The sequence below is a fragment of the Propithecus coquereli genome, unplaced genomic scaffold (assembly GCF_000956105.1).
Source record: "Propithecus coquereli isolate 6110/MARCELLA unplaced genomic scaffold, Pcoq_1.0 Scaffold241, whole genome shotgun sequence".
Taxonomy (NCBI): Eukaryota; Metazoa; Chordata; class Mammalia; order Primates; family Indriidae; genus Propithecus; species Propithecus coquereli.
The window spans coordinates 2,273,410-2,291,528 of NW_012147964.1; the positions used below are offsets into that span (position 1 = coordinate 2,273,410).

At 60.5% G+C, this 18,119-nt stretch overlaps 1 protein-coding gene across 2 annotated transcripts; it reads right to left on the bottom strand.

Annotated features, from left to right (window-relative positions):
- Positions 1-495: 495 nt before the first annotated feature.
- LOC105811934 (hepatoma-derived growth factor-related protein 2) lies at positions 496-17,270 on the bottom strand. Of its 2 annotated transcripts, none has more exons than XM_012646232.1 (16): positions 17,058-17,270; positions 14,775-14,851; positions 14,543-14,681; positions 8,723-8,908; positions 8,011-8,127; positions 7,838-7,909; positions 6,764-6,929; positions 6,535-6,610; positions 6,111-6,423; positions 4,522-4,625; positions 3,585-3,658; positions 3,242-3,312; positions 2,720-2,821; positions 2,246-2,459; positions 1,365-1,494; positions 496-824 (listed from the first exon to the last, which is right to left on the bottom strand). In XM_012646232.1, the coding sequence occupies exons 1-16, from the start codon at positions 17,127-17,129 to the stop codon at positions 725-727; spliced, it is 2,013 nt and encodes a 670-aa protein (XP_012501686.1). In that variant the 5' UTR covers positions 17,130-17,270; the 3' UTR covers positions 496-724. The 2 variants fall into 2 exon arrangements, with proteins under 2 accessions (XP_012501686.1, XP_012501687.1); XM_012646233.1 differs by having other exon boundaries at positions 515-821; positions 17,058-17,226.
- Between the last annotated feature and the right edge of the window lie 849 nt (positions 17,271-18,119).

The window sequence follows — 18,119 nt, forward strand, 5'->3', positions numbered from 1 at the left end:
TCGGGGCCTCCCTCACGGCCCCTGAACGTTGAGGACAATGGACAACTCACAGCGTCCCCGGCCAGAATGCCCTGAGCCTGCCTGGGTGCCCAGAGCCACCTGCAGCCTGGGCAGGAGGGACAACAGCCGAGTCAGGGAGTGAGGTGGGGGCTTCGAGGGAAGGCACAGTCCCCACCCTCCTGGCCCAGTCGCACCTCTGTCCTTCCCGGCGTCTGTTCCTGCTTGCCCTGGCGGGGCACTGGTTGCCACACGTGGGAAGGGTCACACCACGGCCTCTGGTTGAGCTGCGAAGTCTGGACGTTTTTATTTCTCCCTCGTTCCTTCTAGAAAAGGCTCACTCCCGCCCTTCTCCTTCACAATCTGCCCTGGGCTGGGTCTGGAGCTCAGAGTGGCCCAAAGGCTGAACCCTTTGTCCCCAGACGGGCCCTGTGACAGCTGCAAACGGCTCCCAGCTCCAGCCCCAGCTGCACTGGCACCGCTAGAAAACCAAGCCAATAAAAGTGATTTCTTTTTTCATTAAAAAACCCTTTATAGTCATTTCATGTCGGTTTGAAATCACAGAAATTAGGCAGAAAAAAAACCCAAGGGGACAAATACAAACAAACAGCACAGCGTCTCCCCAAAAGTTCTCTGCTCGCCTGGGAGGCTGGGGAAGGACACGGGGCGGCCTACGGGCGTCTACTGTGGGCTGAGCGCGGGGTGGGGCCGGCTCGGCGGCCTGCGCTCAGCTCTCCTCGTCCGGGGACTCCGAGTCCACCTGCGCCCGCTCGCACTCCTGCTGGTCACTCCCAGGCCTGTCCAGGTCGGGGCCCTCCCGCAGGCTGCTGATGGGAACACAGCAAAGGTGGCGTGAGCGCCCTCCAGCCCCCTCCCTGCCTCTGGGGTGATGAGGATGGGGAAGGGACCCGGGGGGAGTTCTGCCCCATGCCTGGCACCCGCCATTCCCCGGGGTGACACCTTCCCACCTGCCCCTCCTCCCCCACCAGAGAGGCTGCAAACGACCCGAGAGACCAAGCTCAGCGCCAGCCGGGCCCGGTACAGGGCGGCTGCTCGATAAATGAGGGCTGAATTCGGCCACCAGACACCAGCCTGGGGTTCTCAGCATTGGCCACCATCACAGGGTGGGGCTTGTTCACGGTGCCTGCCTGGGCCACTCTGGAGGGTCGGCAAGAAGCCACCTGTCCAAGAGGTTCAAAGCCCCGGAGCCACCTTAGCGGGGGCCACTGGGAGGAAGTGCCGGCCAGCTGGATCCTGGGGGCCCATGCAAAGGTGGGGGGTGATGTCCCTGGGACCCGTCCCAGCATGGGCAGGGCCCGGTATGAACAGCTCACAGACACGGGCTACCCTGGCCTGGTGACACTCACTCGTTGTGCAGGTCTTCAGAGGAGCCGCCCCTCAGTCCCTCCTCCGAGTCCTGGCCTTCCTCCAGCTCCTTGTCCTCCAGGCTCTCCCCCTTCTGGGACGTGGCCTCGCCATTCACCGGGGCTGAGAGATCTGCGTGGGACAGGCGGGTCACGGGACACTGCTGGGCTGCAGTCGGGGACCCCCTACCCTCCCGGCCGAGAGCAAGCCAACTTGGGGCAGGGGCCTGAAGGACCCTCGGCCCTCCAGGATCCTGGATGGGAGTCACGCTGGGCACCGTGGCTGGTGGGTCCCCGTGCTCCTCAACCCCTGCGCCTGCCCAAACGCAGTGATCCTGTTTCCCAGCCTCGCTGGGAGGGCTCGGTCGCCCAAGGGCTGTTCGGAGCATCTATGGTCAGATTGCCTGACCCCAGAGTCCCCTGGGCCACTGTCCCTGCCGGGCACACCTTCTGTCTCCTCTCAGCCCACCTGTGGACCAGCAGGTTCATGCCCCCAAGGGCTTCATCCCCTACACCTCCATCAGCCGCCTCCTGGGGCGTTCCCACTCCCAACCCCACCACGTGCACAGCTCCCACGGCTGTGCGGAGCCCACGAGCGGTGTGGGTGCGCGCGTGCCGTGAGTCGGCCCTGTCAGCCCCGCAAGCGTGCAGCCCAGGTCACCTGCGCCCTGACTATCTGGCACACGGAGGAGCCCAAACACCCCTCACTGGCTGCCCCGGGGATGGAGCTGGGTCTGCGCAGAGGCCGCAGCGGGGACCCGCCACTCCCAGGTTGGGGGAAGACAGCAGAGCTGCGCCCCCTCCCAGAAGGGGCCGCCCAGCACCTGCCTCTGCAGCTGAGGCCACGGAGGCTCAGGGGCCCAGCCGCCCGCCTCCCCTCTCACCAGTGCTCGGCTCGTCCTCCACATTGCCCTTGGGGGGCTCCTCCCCGGCCAGCTTTTCCTCGGCCTTCTCGGCTTCGGTCTTCTCTTTCTCCGGTCCGGTCTTGTTTGCTTTCTGCACTGCCTCAACCTTGGGCCCCAGGACCCGGGACTTGAGCCGAGTGTAGACTTCGGCCGCCTTCTCCATCACGTCCTTGTTGGCTTTGTACCGGCGAATCTGGCCATGGAGCAGCCCGACTCAGCGCGTGCAGCGGCCTTACCCCCAACCCTGAGTCCCCACCCCCGGCGAGGCCACCCCTCCCAGCCATGCCTCCCGGGAGGGCAGCTCCGTAGGCCTGGCACTTCTGCCTGTCAGCCCGCTGCCTCCTCAATGACCGAGGGCCACTCCGCCAGGAACCCAGGCGCCCAGGCAGACACCTGCTGCCAGCCTCGCCCCAGCTGCCACCAGCACCTTCCGCCTCTGCGATCCCGCCATACCTTCTTCAGCGTGGCCACCACGTCTGTGTTCTTCTGCAGAATCTGAGAGGTCACTTGCAAGGTGCCCAGCTCCTCTAGCGCGTTCAGACACCTCTTTATGTCCTGCAGGGTGGGGTGGGAATGAGAAGGGACAGCCTGGCCAAGGGGTCCCAGAGGCGCTGCTGGGGAGGAGGAGGACACCCTGGGCTCTCCCATGGGGAGGGCTGACTCTGGAGGATGGCGCCACCTCCCCGCCCGGCCAGTGGGGAATCCAGGAACAGGCAGACTCTGGGGGTTGGGGAGCTGGGACCCACCATGGCGCCACCTGCTGGGGAGCCGAGACTGCACCTCAGGACAGGAGACTCCTGTCACCTGCTTACAAGCGAAAGGAACTGGGACCCCCACCCCACCCACCTGTGGGACCCTGGATTTGCCTCAATTTCCCGAGGCCTCTAAGGGAGCCCTGGATGGGAGGTGGCAAAGCGGACTGCTTGGCTCAAGGGAGCGGCTGCGCTGGGACCCCTGGGTCCCGAGGACTCTCACCGGGTTGTCGACCTTCAGGGCGAACTTGATCTCACTGTGCAGCTTCTGAAGCTTCTCCTCCACAGAAGGTTCTGGGGCCAGAAGACAGAGAGTGACGCCAGGCCTGAGCAGGGCCGTGGAGGCCCCAAGTACCTGCTGGCTGCGGGCCAGTGGCTTAAGACCCTCTAGAGGAGTGGTCAGGGCCTCCGGTCTGTACACGTGCTGGGTGCAGCTCAGCCCCTGCCCAGAGCTGGCCGAGGACCTTCCCACACACCCTCTAGGGACGGAACAGCCCAATCACGGCCCTCCCCTCCTCCCTTCTGCAATCACAGGGAGAGAGGGGCCGGAGCAGCCAGGACCTCACCTTTCTTCTTCTCCACCTTCCTGTCCCCCGAGAACCCTTCCGACCGCTTCCGGGTTCGCTCCAACTTCAGGGGCCTGCGGAGAGGCGCTCCCTCAGAAGGGCCCGACCAGCGTCCTCCTGGCCCCCGCCCTAGCCACCGCCCTCCCGCCAAGGGGCCGGGGCCTGCAGCTGCTGCAGTAGGGGAGACCCTAGGAGGAGGGGCGGGTCAAGGTCCCGGCACAACCCAAGCCCAGGGCAGAGGCCAAGGACGTAGGCCTGTCCTCTAGCTCTTATACACAAACACAGAATCCCAGAACTATTTTCTTTTACGCGTGGCAAAGGGCTGGTTGTGTACAACCAAGTGAGTTATGAAAAGGCATCGAGGCTGACGTTCGTGAACGGAGCGACGCGGAGGCGCAGTCCCGCGTGCCACTCCACGCTGGCCGCCGTGCCGCACGGCCCAGTTCCCACTGGGCAGCTTTGTGCGCTGACGGCTGGAATCCCACTTACAAGGTGGGCCTGGAGGTGGCTCTGTCTCCTCATCTTAGAGGGTCTCAGAATTAAAACCACAGGGTGGGGGCACAGTTTCTCAGCCTCGGCACTGCTGACACTCGGGCCCAGAGCGTTCTCTGCGGAGAGGCCGTCCTAGGCACCGCAGGGAGCTGAGCAGCGTCCATGCCTCCACCCACTCCAAGCCCCAAGCATCTCCTTCCCCAGCTGTGACAACCATGAGTGTCCCCAAACATTGCCTAGTGTCCCCGGGGGGTAGGATCACCCTGGTGAGACCCCTGCTCTAAGGGGAGGACGACAGTTCTGCAGCAATGATTCCCGCACAACCTGATAGGCCTCGAGAACTGGAAACTTCAACGGGATCTGCCCCTGAGACCGAGTCCAGAAGCCTCTCCGAGAGGGTGTGGAGCCGAGGGCCCTGGGACACGGGGAGACAGAGGGGGCTCACCTGGCTCGGGGCTTCTCCTCCGGCCGCCCTCTCTTCTCCTTCTGGCCAGACTTCCTCAGGGGCTCTGAGCCTTGCGACTGCAGCTTCCTGGATGATTTCTTTGCCTACGGCGGCCAGAGAAGGGGGTTTGGAGCGGTGGGAAGCAGGGCTTGCCCCAGACCCCTGAGCCACCCACCTTGATGCGTAGCAAGACACTCTGCTGTCCCTCCATTCTGTGCAGACTTTGTGGGGCAGGGTGGGAGGGGACGGAGGACCCTGGGAGTCTTGGAGCCGAGGCTCCAACCTGTGGAGGACAGCCCCACTGCCCTGCCGCCAGCAGCTCTAGGTCCAGGTTGGGACAGTTTCTGTACCAGAGTGCCATCTCCTTCAGTGACAGGAAGAGAAGAGGGCGTTTTTCCTGTTCCCCCAAAGCAAGCAGGCCTGGCCCAGGGGTCACCATCGCATGGGGTCTCTGGGCCTCGGTCTAGAAGGTCAGACTCTATGGATTCCGGCCAGACAGCCAGTGCCACAGGTGGGGAGCTCAACAGGGCCCATAGCACACGTGTACAGAGCAGGCGTGACAGTCACCACCTGCCTCACCTGCTCCCTCAGTGGCCAGAGGGTACCTGTGAGCACCTGAGTCAAGGCCGGTCCCTCTTCTGTCCACAGCCCTCCATGGGTCCCACCTCCCTCGAGTCAAATCCGACCAGGCCCTGCACGATCTGCCCCGTCCCCTCCCTGCCCTCTCCTCTTCCCTCTCCCCCGCTCCTCACTCTGCTCCAGCCACACGGGCCTCCTTGCTGTGCCTCCAACATGCCAGGCACGGTCCTGCCACAGGGCCTTTGCACACGCTGTGCCTCTGCCTAGAACACCTCCCCCCAGATACTTTCACAGATCCCCTCTCCCTTCATTGGGATCCTTACTTAAATCTGAACTCTATCCTTTGGGGTCTACTGATGTCTCTGGGATCTACCCTCATACACGCACCCACTTTATTCTTCTCCTTGGCACCGAACACTCCGGGAAACACCACACACAACGGTCACATCATGCCCTGTCCACTTCCCTCCCTCCCTCTGACGTCAGCCCCTCCAGGGCAGGGGTTTCTGGGCTTCTGCGCTCCCACTGCTCTATCCCCAGCACCCGAGATGGTGCGCTATACCCAGTAGCTGCTCAAAAAATGTGTGGGTGGGCCAGGCGCGGTGGCTCACACCTGTAATCCTAGCACTCTGGGAGGCCAAGGTGGGGCGGATCGCTCAAGGTCAGGAGTTCGAGACCAGCCTGAGCAAGAGCAAGACCCCGTCTCCACTAAAAATAGAAAGAAATTATCTGGACAACTAAAAATATATATATAGAGAGAAAAAATTAGCCGGGCATGGTGGCACATGCCTGTAGTCCCAGCTACTCGGGAGGCTGAGGCAGAAGGATTGCTTGAGCCCAGGAGTTTGAGGTTGCTGTGAGCTAGACTGACGCCACGGCACTCACTCTAGCCCCGGCAACAAAGCGATACTCTGTCTCAAAAAAAAAAAAAAATGTGTAGGTGAAGGCAGGGACGGCTGGCTGCAGCCACAGCCAGGCGAGGCAGGGGAGGGCTCCAGGCAGGGCCGCACCTCTCTCTCCAGCTCGGCCTCGGGCTCCGAGTCGGAGGAGGACCGGGGGCCCCGGCCGCGGCCCTTGCGGCCACGCTTCTTCACGGGCTCCTCATCCTCCCGGAGCTCCTCGCCGCTGCTGCCACCGCTGGCCCCGCGCTCGGCCTCCTCGCGCTCGGCCCGCTCACGCCGCCGCTCCTTCTCCTCCTTCTCCTGCTCCCGCAGCCGCCGCAGCTCCTCCTCCTGCTCGCGCCGCCGCCGGGCCTCCAGCTCCCGCCGTCGCGCCTCATCCCTCCGCTTCCATTCGCTGATGCGGTCCACCTCCTCGCTGTCGCTGCGGGCGGGAGGGTGGTTGGGGCTCCTGTTCCGGTGGACACCAGGGCCCCGCGCCTGTGGCCTCGGCTGATGGACAACCCCACCCCCTAGAGGTGACCCCAACACCCACCTGTCGCTGCTGGAGCTGGACGGGGGCCGTTCAGGTTTCGGTTTCCGGCCTCGGGGCTTTGGGGGAGGCTTCTCAGCTATGGGGAAAGGAAGGGGGTGACCGTCTCAGCATTGTCTCTCCCAGGGGGGCTCTGAGCAGACAGGGACCACCCCGGGAGCCCCCAGCACAGGCCAGGCCGAGAGGGCCATGGGTGCAAGAGCGCGGGCCATGGGCGCCGGGCAGGCCCTACCTGGCTTCCTGCCCCGTGGAGGCTTCTTGACAGACACATCCGAGTCGGAAGAGGAGGAGGAAGAGGAAGAAGAAGAGGAGGATGCTGACCTCCCCACAGCCACGGGCTCAGCCTTGGCCCTGTCGGAATCTGCTTTGGAGTCTGAGTCGGAGGCCGAGGGTGCCTTCTGAGGAGCAGCAGGGACAGGCAGGAGTTAGGAGGCCAGCGTGGAGAGTGCGCCACGCGGGACGAGGGGAGGCCAGGTCCGTCCCCTGCACCCCCCAGTCCGCAGGCTCCTCACACTAAACCCTCCCTCGTGACCTGCTGCAAACCCGCCTGCACCCACATGAAAACCAGGAATCACAGGCCGCTGGGGTAACTCGGGCCTCAGCTCTGTCAGGGGGCTTCACGCCCCCGGCGGTGAAGTGGGGGGCACACTGGAGCGCCAGAGTTCCCAGTGGCAAGATCTTTACTTTGTGCAAAACCTTATGTGGGGGCAAACGAGACATGCTGCTCTCCTCTGCCGTCTTCACGGCCCACAGCGCCCTAGCCCACGACCGCACACGTAGGCACACACTGCACACATGGGCACACGGGCACACACGGACACAGGCACACACACAGGCACACACACACCACAGGCACACAGACACACACATGCAAACACATGCACACAACAAACACAGAACCCACATACCCAGACACACACCACACACATACGCATAGACACAAATGCACGCACACACTAGTGCACAGACATACAACATGCATTCATACATGCACAGGTGTAACCGACCATCTGCACATTAACAGAATACACACACGATAATCGTACACATGCACACACAATACTCTCACACACAGGGCCCTCAAGGCTGCTTCACTCTCTTCCGGTGCCAACAATCCAGAAACCCATTTTCTAAGCCAGACTGTGGGCCCCCCTCGGGAGCAGAGCAGCTCGGGCTCTGCACTCGGGTCAGAACCGTGGGTCTCCGTGGCCCATGCCCTAACCCCCTCCACGAAGGACCCAACTCCGCCCCATGGACAGCGCTAATGAGCGAGCATGGGGAACAGAAGGCACAAAACATGCTCTACCTTTTTCTTCCGTCCTCCCAGGGGGCCCCGCCGTGGCGCCCGGACCACCGCTTTCTTCTCGGGGGTGAAGTCCTGGGTGGGGAGAGTGCACTGAACGGGGGCGCAGGCCACCTCACCGGGCTCTACCCGTGCACCCACCTTCTCCCGCCCTCCCGCAGTCACCTCCCACCCACCTGGTCACTGGTTTTCTCTGACTCAGACGAGCTTTCTGAGTTCTCCTCTTCGGATGGGGACACGCTGGCTTGATCCAGGTCACTGGACGCCTTTCGAGCTCGTTTCGAGACTGACATCTGCAAGGGGAGCCACCCGGACGTGTCAGCGACTAGGAGAGCCATGCTCTCGGCAGGAAGCCCCACACCTGACCACCAGCAGCCTGGGTAAAGCTCAAGTTCTAGAACCTTCCTGGGGCATCAAGGACCTCTGTGAGAATCTGATAAAAGCCAGGGATCTTGAACCCTGAGGGTGTTATCCTTAGTGAAATAAGCCAGTCACAAAGGGACAATCACACAGGAGGTCCCTAGAGTCATCAGATCCACAGAGACAGGAAGTAGGATGGTGGGTGCCAGGGGCTGTGGAGGGGGTGGGGAGTGAGTGTTTCGTGGGGACAGAGCTTCAGTTTGGGAAGGTGAGAAAGTGGGGAGTGACTGCTGATGGGGACAGGGTTTCTTTTTGGGATGATACAATGTTCTGGAATTAGAGGTGACAGGTGACAATTCTGCGAATAAACTGAAAACCATTCAGTTGCATGCTCTGGCAAGGTGACTGACATGGTATATGGACACCCCAAATTTTCCAGACATGTACTGAAAAAAAAAGCTAAGAAACAAAAGAAAGGCAGGAGGGAGAGCAGCTGGGGGTGAGACGTCAGGGCCCGCCCTACCCCACCTTCAGCGCCGAGGTCTTCCTTTTCAGGCCACTGTTGTCACTGCTCTTGTCCGAGTCCGAGTCGCTCTCCATCCTGTCACTGGCGGCTGTGACGGCCATGACCCCTCGGTCCTCGTCGCCCTCGTCAGCGTCGCTCCCAACTGCAGGGTCGGCCTCGGGGGCCTCGCTGTCGGAGGAACTCACCGGCTGGAGGGGTGGGGGGCAGAGACCGCGTGTCACCGCCAGTCTGGGGCGGGTTTCCCAACCAGGACAGCAACCCGGAGGACAGCACCCACCAGCGGGATCTCAAATGTCAGCGTCCAGTCTCCTCGATTTACAAATGTGGCAACTGAGGCACAGAACGTCCGAACCAAGACGGGAGAGTGAGGGAGACGTGTGTGGTGGGCGCCAGGGTCGGGCCTTGGGCTGCAGGGTTAAACCTTGGGCAAGTGACTCCAGCCTCTCTGTGCCTCAGTGTCCCCGCCCCAGCGATGGGGATGGCACGGTTTGGGTCACAGAAGGTTGCAGTGAGGATGAAACCGAGCTGGCAGCGAAGCACTGGGGCCGGTGCCCTGACTACGGCAAGGTCAAGTTACCTCTTTTTTATTTTTTGAACATTCTTGTATCACGAGGTGGAAGCCGACCTAGGCCGAGACCACCAGGCTTCTACCTTTCTGGCATCGCTAGTTCCGCTACACTCAAAATGCCCGCGCGGGCAGTGGCAGCCACAAAAATAGCAAACGCTTATAGGACGATTGTCCCGTGCCAGCCATGTGACCGGGTTCCTTCACGCACTCAACCGAGGGCTGCTGAGCGGTGCTGTGTGTCAGGAACTGGGCTGCGGGGAACGGAGTACACAGAAGTGACCAGGGCATGGTCCCCTGCCCCTGGGAGCTGGCGACCTAGTGGGGGAGATCGATCACCACCATTCAAACAGATAAACGCAATTCCCAATCGCGGTGACAAGCAGGAGGAAGATCTGGGTGTGTGGCTGTGAGGATCATGAGAGGTGGGACTGTCATATTTTGCCTGGGTGGTCAGGGAGGCCCCTCCAAGGCCGTGACATTTCAGTGGAGGAGTCGTCCCAAGCATGCAAAGGGATAGGGGCTGGGCACATTCCAGAGACCAGGAAGGGCATTGAATGAAGGTCCCCTCTGGACCCGGAAGAGGCTGGTACGGCTGGGGCACAGAGAGCAGTGGAGGTGGCAAAGCAGTGGACGGCGAGGCTGCCGGGGCTGGATCACGCGGGGGCTGTCGAGGATCTGAAAACCCATGAGGCAAATGGCACGAGGCCAGCCAGGCCACGGGGCTTGCTCGGGTCTCCTTCCGAACTCGTTCTGGATGCCGCACGTTTGTGGGAGGAAATGTGTGAGCCCCGGCTGTGTGTAGCCGTCAGTCATCCATCTAGCGAACATCACGGAACACCTACTGCATGCCCGGCCCTGTGCTGGGCGCCGCGGCTGGAGATGAGTAAGACACGGTCCCCGCCCTCGTGGAGCTCACAGTCTAACGCGGGGACAGACAAGTAAACGCACGGTTACCACACAGCTCCTACACAGAAGCGCTCAGCAGCACCTGGCGCGGCCACGTCCGAGCATAAGATCTGACCAAGTCATTTCGTGTCGCTTCTTTTCTAAACAACTGCCATTTTTTAAGAAAAGAGAAGGAGATAGAGATTTTTAAAAGCCAGAGACTCTAGAAACAGAATAGAGTGTCACTCAGCCGTAAAGAGGAAGGGGGCTGTGACACAAACTCCAACACCGATGGACCTAGAAGGCGTGATGCGCAGTGACAGACGCCAGACGCACGAGGCCACACGGTGTGATGACATTTGTATGAAATGTCCAGGACAAGTGGATCCACAGGGACAGAGAACAGATCAGAGGCTGCCAGGGCAAAGAGGGGGGAGAGACTCGGAGGTGACTGCTGATGGGTTTCTCTGTGAGGTGATGGGAATGTTCTGGAAGTAGTGGTGTTGACCGCCCAACGTTGTGGATGTACTAAAAGCCACCGCAGGGTATACTTTAAAATGGTTAAAATGGTGAATTTTATGTCATGTGAATTTTACTTCAATATTTAAAAAGCCACCATGGAAAAAGCAAGCCGCCGTTCTCCTGGTGTGATTACGGTGGGGTGTGAGCGAGGGCAGCGGGACACGCGTGCTGAGAAAGCGGCGAGGGGGAGGGAAGGCAGTGAGCACAGGCAAGAGGCTTCTCGGGCAGTGCGAGGACCCTGACACTGGGAAGGAGGAGTGGACAGAGGAGAGAGGCCCGCCTTGTGCCAGGGGCCGCGGCTGGGCAGCCAGAGGGGAGGAGGGAGGCCTGGCGCAGGCAGGGTGTGGCCAACACCCAGGAGCAGAGGCGCCAGGACCAGAAGGAGACCCAGGTCCTCCCTCGGGCCCTGCTCCTCCCCCGCCGAGCGCGGGGGAGCCCACCCTAGTCTCACACTTGAACTCGGGCTAACAAGCCCCACTCGGCACACGAGAAAAATGAGAACCAGGTGTCGCTCAGCACTGAGCGTGTTTTGTCTCCCTGTGTCACCACGGCCAACAGCCCTTAGGCACGGCAACCCGGCCCTGTCAGTATAATTTTGGACAAGATTCAAAAGGATAATACTAAGCAGGTCAAGCCCCAAACCTAAAACGTGAGGGGAGAATAAAACGCTCGCAGGGTACATTTCCGTCACTCCTTCCCCCCGGGCGGTCAGGGGCTCGGGAGCCTTTTGTTTCCCTTTGGAGCACGCTGGTGAGCAGAGAAGGGAGACATTTAATATCTCCCCCCATTTTTCGTGGGGGGTCGTGGCACAGCAGCTCAGAGGGTAAGAGACCGAATGGCTGGCCTGAGGGTCTTCTGGAGGAGGCGCAGGTCAGTACCAGAGTCCTAAGAGTTACCACTGGTTAGGTGACAGGGGCTTATCATGGCTCTCTGTGGAAGGGTAGGAATTATCACCCTCATTTTCCAGAAGAGCCCCAAAACGCCGAGAGAGGCTAAGTGACAGCTCAGGGTCACACAGCAGGTACCTGCAGAGCCGGGCTGCAAGTGCAGACCTGCCTTGGCCTCGAGGCCGAGGTCCCTGGTCACAGCTACCCCTCATGAAACGTCTCCCCTCACTCTCGACCACCTGTGAGCAGATTCCTGCCTCCACAGCCCTGGTAGGCGGTTAGGAAGAACATGTGCATTGCACAAATGGGGAAACTGAGTCTCTGGGAAGATGAATGACTCGCCCTACGATGTGCTTGTAGATAAAGCCCGGACTCTGGCTCTCCCGGGGAAGCCCGCAGGGAGGAGACTGAACTGCCCTCCAGCAGAGGTTTGGGGAAACCGCACCAGCCACCTGCAGGACCTGAAGGCTGGCGGCACAGAGAAGTACCCAGAAATAAAAGGCTGAAGCCGGCCAACTTCCAACCATCTCTGGACCCAACGGAGCAGGGAGTGGGATGCGTGGCTCGGTTCTCCCACCGTCTTGGTGGGTCTGGGCCTGGAGGGTGACTAAATTGGAAAGGGGACAGTCAAACCCAGCCTTGCAGACTACCAACTCCACATCCACTGAGCACTGACTCAGGCCTCTGTGCAGGGGGCGTGACGTGCATTTTCTCACTGATTGTCCCAGCAGCCCTGTGAGAGGGTAGGGGCGTCACGGTCCTCTGTTTCACACGAGGAAACTGAGCTCAGAGAGGATGTTGATCCCCAACAGCAAGTAAGGAGTAGAGCCAGGACGTGAGCCCAGGGCCACCTACCCACACGGCAGGGCTCCTAGCCCAGGTTCCCTTGTGCAAGGGTTCTTCCCCAGGCCCCCTCCTCCAAGGCCCTGTCCCCAGCTCATCCCAACCAGGATCACTGAGGCCAGGAGCTCAAGACCAGCCTGGGCAACATAGCCGGACCTCATCTCTACAAAAAACAAAGAAATTAGCCAGGCGTGGTGGTGGTACACCTGTAGTCCCAGCTACTCAGGAGGCTGAGGCGGGAGGATCACTAGAGCCCAGGAGTTGGAGGCTGCAGTGAGGTATGATGGCACCACTGCACTCCAGCCCAGTGACAGAACGAGACCCTGCCCTCCCCCCAGCCAAAGAAAAAAAAAAAAAAAAAAGCTGTGCTTCTAAAAACCTATGTACTAGTTATATCAGAAGCATCCAAGACAATGCTTGGGAAGAAAAACCACAAGGCTCCCAGGATTCAGTCCTGGGCTACTGTACCTACGTCTCCAGAGGTATGACCCGGGCCTCTGCATTTTAAACACATCCACTTAGAAGCACAGACAGGCCAGAGAACCAAAGACAGAGCAGCAATAAGCACCAAGAAAGCTACTTCTCGACTCAGGGGGTCTGCACAGCGCCCGTGTATTTCTAGGGTGCACTGTTCTGAGTTTCCTTTCCTCGAGGGCAGGCACCTGTGCGGTACCTAGCAAGCGATGGGTGTCCAATAAATATTAAATGGTCTGATGATTCACCAGGAGGTAACAGGCTTAGGTCGTAACCAAAGAGAACTTGAGCTGGGGCCAGAAAAGGATCTCATGAAACTCAATGACCTTATAGGCCTTCCGATCCATTTGCTGGGGACAAGCAAAGCCTGGGGATAGGTGGCAGGTACCAAACCAGGGGAACCTCTGTCTCCTAGACATGTCACAGGTGATAAAAGATACCACCAATGTGCAATGCCCATGGGCACTGGCCCCTGATAAGGGGCTGGCAAACCCTCAGCGCTCGAGAGACATCTGTTGAGTGAATCCTGAATTCTCGACTGTGAGCTCCCAGAAGGCAAGCACTATGCCTGACTCATCTTGTGTTCCTGGCCCCTAGTGTGGCACGTGGCATGTAGCAGGTGTGAACACAGAGATGTCTACGGACGCATGAGTGGAAGCCTGCGAGCACCAACCAGCCTGAACTAAGACAGACAGGAACACCCAGACCGTCTCAAGACCCTGCGTTCTCCCCAGGCACCACAAAACGACTCCAGACTCCAGTCACAAATGCTGAAGGCTGGATCCCACCCTCGCTGGCTCCACTTTCCTCCCCTTGGACCACCTCAGACGTCCTTTTCTTCATTAACAGCCAAATTTTCCCCCACTATGGCCAGTTCCCTTGGCCTCCCAACAGCTCCATGCCCACCCTGCTAAGCCCAGGCCACCCCTGCCCCCGACACTCCCACATAAACCTCCAAAGCAGTGGTGAAAAGCAGAGCGATTCCATGCAAGAAACTGACATGAAAGAAATAAAAAATAAGCAAAGAACCCCAGCCCGTCTTCTCACATTCCAAATCACCCGAAAATTCTAAGAGCCAGGCACCCCCTCTCCTATCCTTCCACGGCCCTCTAGCTATTTGACTTCTACTTTTCTAAATTTCTCCCTCTGCCTGAATATTTCCAGACACTAATTTGCCACTGAGATGTCATCTCTATGATTCCTGGCACTTTTTTGCACCTGACTGAGAACTCTCCCATCTACAAACTACCACCTTCTTCACTCGAGTCTAAAATCTGGCAGTAATGGGGGAGCTATTAAAAGAAAAAAATGTATTTTCGTTAGAAAACAAAAGGTTTTATAAGATCTGTAACAACAGTGTTATAAATTCAGGCTAATCCTACAGCAATAGTTCTCACCAGGGGTGATTCTGCACCCTCTGTCCCCACACAACGGGGGGTGGAGGGACTCCTGGCGTGGAGTGGGTGGAGAACAGGAACACTGCTCAGCACCCTGCAATGCCCAGGACAGCCCCCAATGTGCTCAGTGTTCAGGGGAGAGACCCAGGCCTAGAGGCCTCTTCTTTTCCTGAGACAGGAGAAGGCCGCCTCCAGCCCCACGGTGAGGAACTGCCCTGCCCGACTCGTTTGCCACGAGGCACTCACCGGAGGGGCGCTGTAGCTGGCGTGGGGGTTGTGCTGGATCTCCCACAGGCCCTCATTGAAGCCTTTCCTCTTGTTGGGTTTCCCGTACTTATCTTTACATTTGTCGTAGGGGAACAGGTCCTTGGGTCCCAGGAAGGCTCTGGAGAAAGGAACCACGGGCCGGTCCCAGGTGAGCTGGGCCACCCCAGGAGGCACCAGAGGGGAAAGCCAAGCCCCAGCTGGGGACACTTACGTTTCGTGTGTACCAAAGAAGAAGATGGGGTATTTGTTGGGCGGGGGCTTCACAGCACCGTCGGCAATATCATCGATCTGCAGAGAGAGGCCAGCGGGACAGTCAGGGGTGGCTTGGGGCAGGGGGAAAGCTTTGCCCACTGACCCAGGAAATCACCAAGGAAACAGCCCAGTTACTTGGGGAAAACCATGCTGAGAGGAGAGCAGCCTTCAACCCAGGAAGACGCATCCCCTTCCAAATAGGAATCTGCATTCTGCGTAGCCTCCACTGCAAACCTGTCCCCAACCCAGAGTGCCCTCTCTCCCCGCCAGGTAGAGAGCTGGCCCCAAGGCAGGTGCTTCACCTAAGCAAAGCCAAATATGGCCCTCTGAAGCAACCAGGGGGTGGGGCCGAGCTCAGCCTCTATGGACTCCCAGGACCTTCCCACGGGACCCCTCCTGCAAAGAGGCGATCGGCAGGCGGTCCCCCAGAGGGTGCAGCTGGCAGCTCCAGGGATGCGGAGGGTGGGGGGTGGGCTACAAGAGACGGCCCTGAGCATCCAGGAAGTCCCACCCTCTCCCTGCAGGCCCATGGGCTCTGGCAGCTGTCAGTCACCTCCCCACAGGAGGCCAGCAGCCCCTTCACTTCCAATCAGGTGCCTGGAAACGTTCTGGACTAGGAGAGGGGCTGGAGAAGGGGGGACGGGGGAGGGAAAACCTAGTGCTCTGGGAAGAGGAGAACTGGGCAAAGGAGGGAAGTGTCTGTAAACTTCCGTCACTCTGGTCTCCCCCAAGAGGATAAGCGGGAGCAAATGTGCTAGAGTGGGTCCTCTGGTCCCAGCTCGTCCCGTCCCCATCCACTTCTCCAGCTCCTGGGAGGCTGACGGAATCTGCCCGGCCCCACTCTGCCACTTCCTTCTTGCTCACTTTTCCTCTACTTTTCCAAACTCCTTGGCCCCTGGGCTCGGCCACGGGCCTGCAGGCCAAGCATCCCTCTCCCCGTCAGAAGCATCCCGGCGGTCCCGCGGAGGACCAGCAGGCGTGCCCTCTGGGCCCTGCTTCTCTTCTTGCCTCATGCAGGACCCGCCCTGATCCCAAGGCCCGGACATCCTGGAGGCAGCACCAGCTCTGGGCTCCAACAGCCACCTGCTCTCAGGCTGCCCAGTCAACCCGGAGACACCTCCTGTGCTGGTTCTGGTCCAGCCCACCCTTCAGCCTCCCCCCTTCACTGCCCCTTCCCTGTGCCCAGCCCCAAATTCCTCCAGTGCTACCCTGCAGATTCCACCAGCCCCAGCCCTGGGGCGACAGCTCTAAGACCTGGCCTCCGCTAACAGGGCCTGGAACTCTGCTCTCTGCACACTTGGGACTCCCAGTCTTAGGACGCCCTTCTGACCTGGACATTTTGGACGACCTGGTTCCCCTGGCCCAGCCCCCTTGCTCATATGCACTCCCACCCCCTGGGCCCGGGACTGGTCTCCATTTCACGCATTGGGGAGGAGACCCCTACCTCCCAGAAACCAGCTTCTTAGCCTCCTCCTGGCCTCCTCCCCACAAGGGACCAGTCCCCAGGGTCCCCCAACCAGCCTTATGCCGACCCCATTCTCAAGCCCATTTCCCCCAGCCGCAGCCCCACGTCCACGCCCGACCTCCTTCAGCTGCTTGCTCACGGCCCAGCATCCCTTGGCCTTGACGCTCAACCATTCTCCACTACTGCGCCCCTCATCCCTAAAGCCCCTCACAGGCGGCCTTGCACTGGGCTTCTCCGGGCCCCACAGTGGGGTGCTTCGGCCTGGGGCGCCCCCCTCAAATCAGATTTCACCCCCTCCTCAAATCCCAAGTTCCCCTCAGACCCACCGACCTCCCTCACACTTGAACCGTGTCCTCTCAGGCCTGGGACCCCCAGACCCTGGGGCGAGGGTCTCCAAGCCCTGGACTCCTAGAACCCTGGCGTGAGGGTCCCCCAAGCCGGACATCCCCAAATCCCAGGGGTGAGGGTCTCTCAGGCCCGGAACACCCCCAGACCTCCAGCGCGAGCGTCCCTCAGGCCTGGGACACCCCCAGACCCCGGAGCAAGGGTCTCTCAGGACCCAGACACTCCCAGACCTCGGCGCAGCTTCCTCGCGCCCCCGACATCCCCAGACACCGGCCCGCGCCTCCCTCAGGCCCCGGACACCACGAGAGCCCGGAGGGCGCCGCCCTCAGGCCCCGCACACCCCCAGGCCCGCGGCGCGCGGCTCCCTCAGGCCGAGGGCCCCCACTGCCCCACCCCCCCGCCGGGCCCATCTCCCGCCCCGCGCGGCCTCACCCGGGCTGGCCAGTGCGGGTAGCCCTTCATTTTGGCGAACACCAAGTCCCCGGGCTTGAAGGCGTGTGGCATGCTGGCGGCGGGAGGCCCAGGCCGCGGGAAGCGGCGGCAGCGGCGATAGCGGCTGCGGCGGCGGCGGCGGCGGCGGCAGCGGGAGGCGAAGCCGGGGGCGGGAGCGGGACGCCGAGGGGCGGGGGCGACCGCTTGGGCAGCCGGCCGGCTTGTGTTTATTGGGCTTTGCGCCGCCGGAAGTCCCGCCCTCCGGCCATCACGGGCAGGCAGCTCCGTCGCTCAGGCCCACGTGCGGGAACAGAGAAGCCCGGCGGCCAATGAGAAGAGGGGATGGAGCGGAGCAAGTTAACGGGATTGGATAACGGGCAGAACGAAGGGGTGTGACCCAGAGGCCTAATGGGAGGTTATGGGAGGTGAAAGGGAAAAGGTGGGAGGAGAGAAACAGAGGCGCTAAGGGAGCGAAGGGGTGGGGCTTAGCTGAGAGGGGCGGGATATAGACCGCCACACAACGAGAGACTTTAAGTGGGGGCAGATCACTGGATACCACAGAAAAGAAGGCCAATCAACGTAGGGGGCGGGTCATCGATAAGCTCATCCTCCTGGTGGAGGGGCTTAACGTAGGGATACAGGTCATTGGATACCACAAGAGAAGCTCCTCAAGGTAGGGAGCGGGCATTGGCCACCACAGGAGGAGGGGCTTAAGCAGGGGTCGGCCATTGGCTATCGTAAGAAGAGAGGTTCAACTCAAAACAGGGAGGTGACACCTCGAGGGGGCTGGACTTATGGAAAGGGGCGGGGCAAGTGGCAGCTCTCAGGAGATACCCAGCCACAAAGCGCTCAGAACTCTTCTTTTTTTTTTTTTTTTGAGACAGAGTCTCACTCTTTTTGCCCAGGCTAGAGTGAGTGCCGTGGCGTCAGCCTAGCTCACAGCAACCTCAAACTCCTGGGCTAAAGCGATCCTTCTGCCTCAGCCTCCCGAGTAGCTGGGACTACAGGCATGCACCACCATGCCCGGCTAATTTTTTCTATGTATTTTTAGTTGCCCAATTA

What these genes read in the sequence shown, in the direction of transcription:
- LOC105811934 (XM_012646232.1), bottom strand. Translation starts at nt 17,129, where the DNA reads ATGCCACACGCCTTCAAGCCCGGGGACTTGGTGTTCGCCAAAATGAAG. An exon ending in TCCAGCTCCAGCAGCGACAG is followed by an intron (nt 6,424 to 6,534) that starts GTGGGTGTTGGG and finishes TCCCGCCCGCAG; the next exon opens with CGACAGCGAGGAGGTGGACC. An exon ending in GAGGAGAAGCCCCGAGCCAG is followed by an intron (nt 3,659 to 4,521) that starts GTGAGCCCCCTC and finishes GCCTCTCCGCAG; the next exon opens with GCCCCTGAAGTTGGAGCGAA.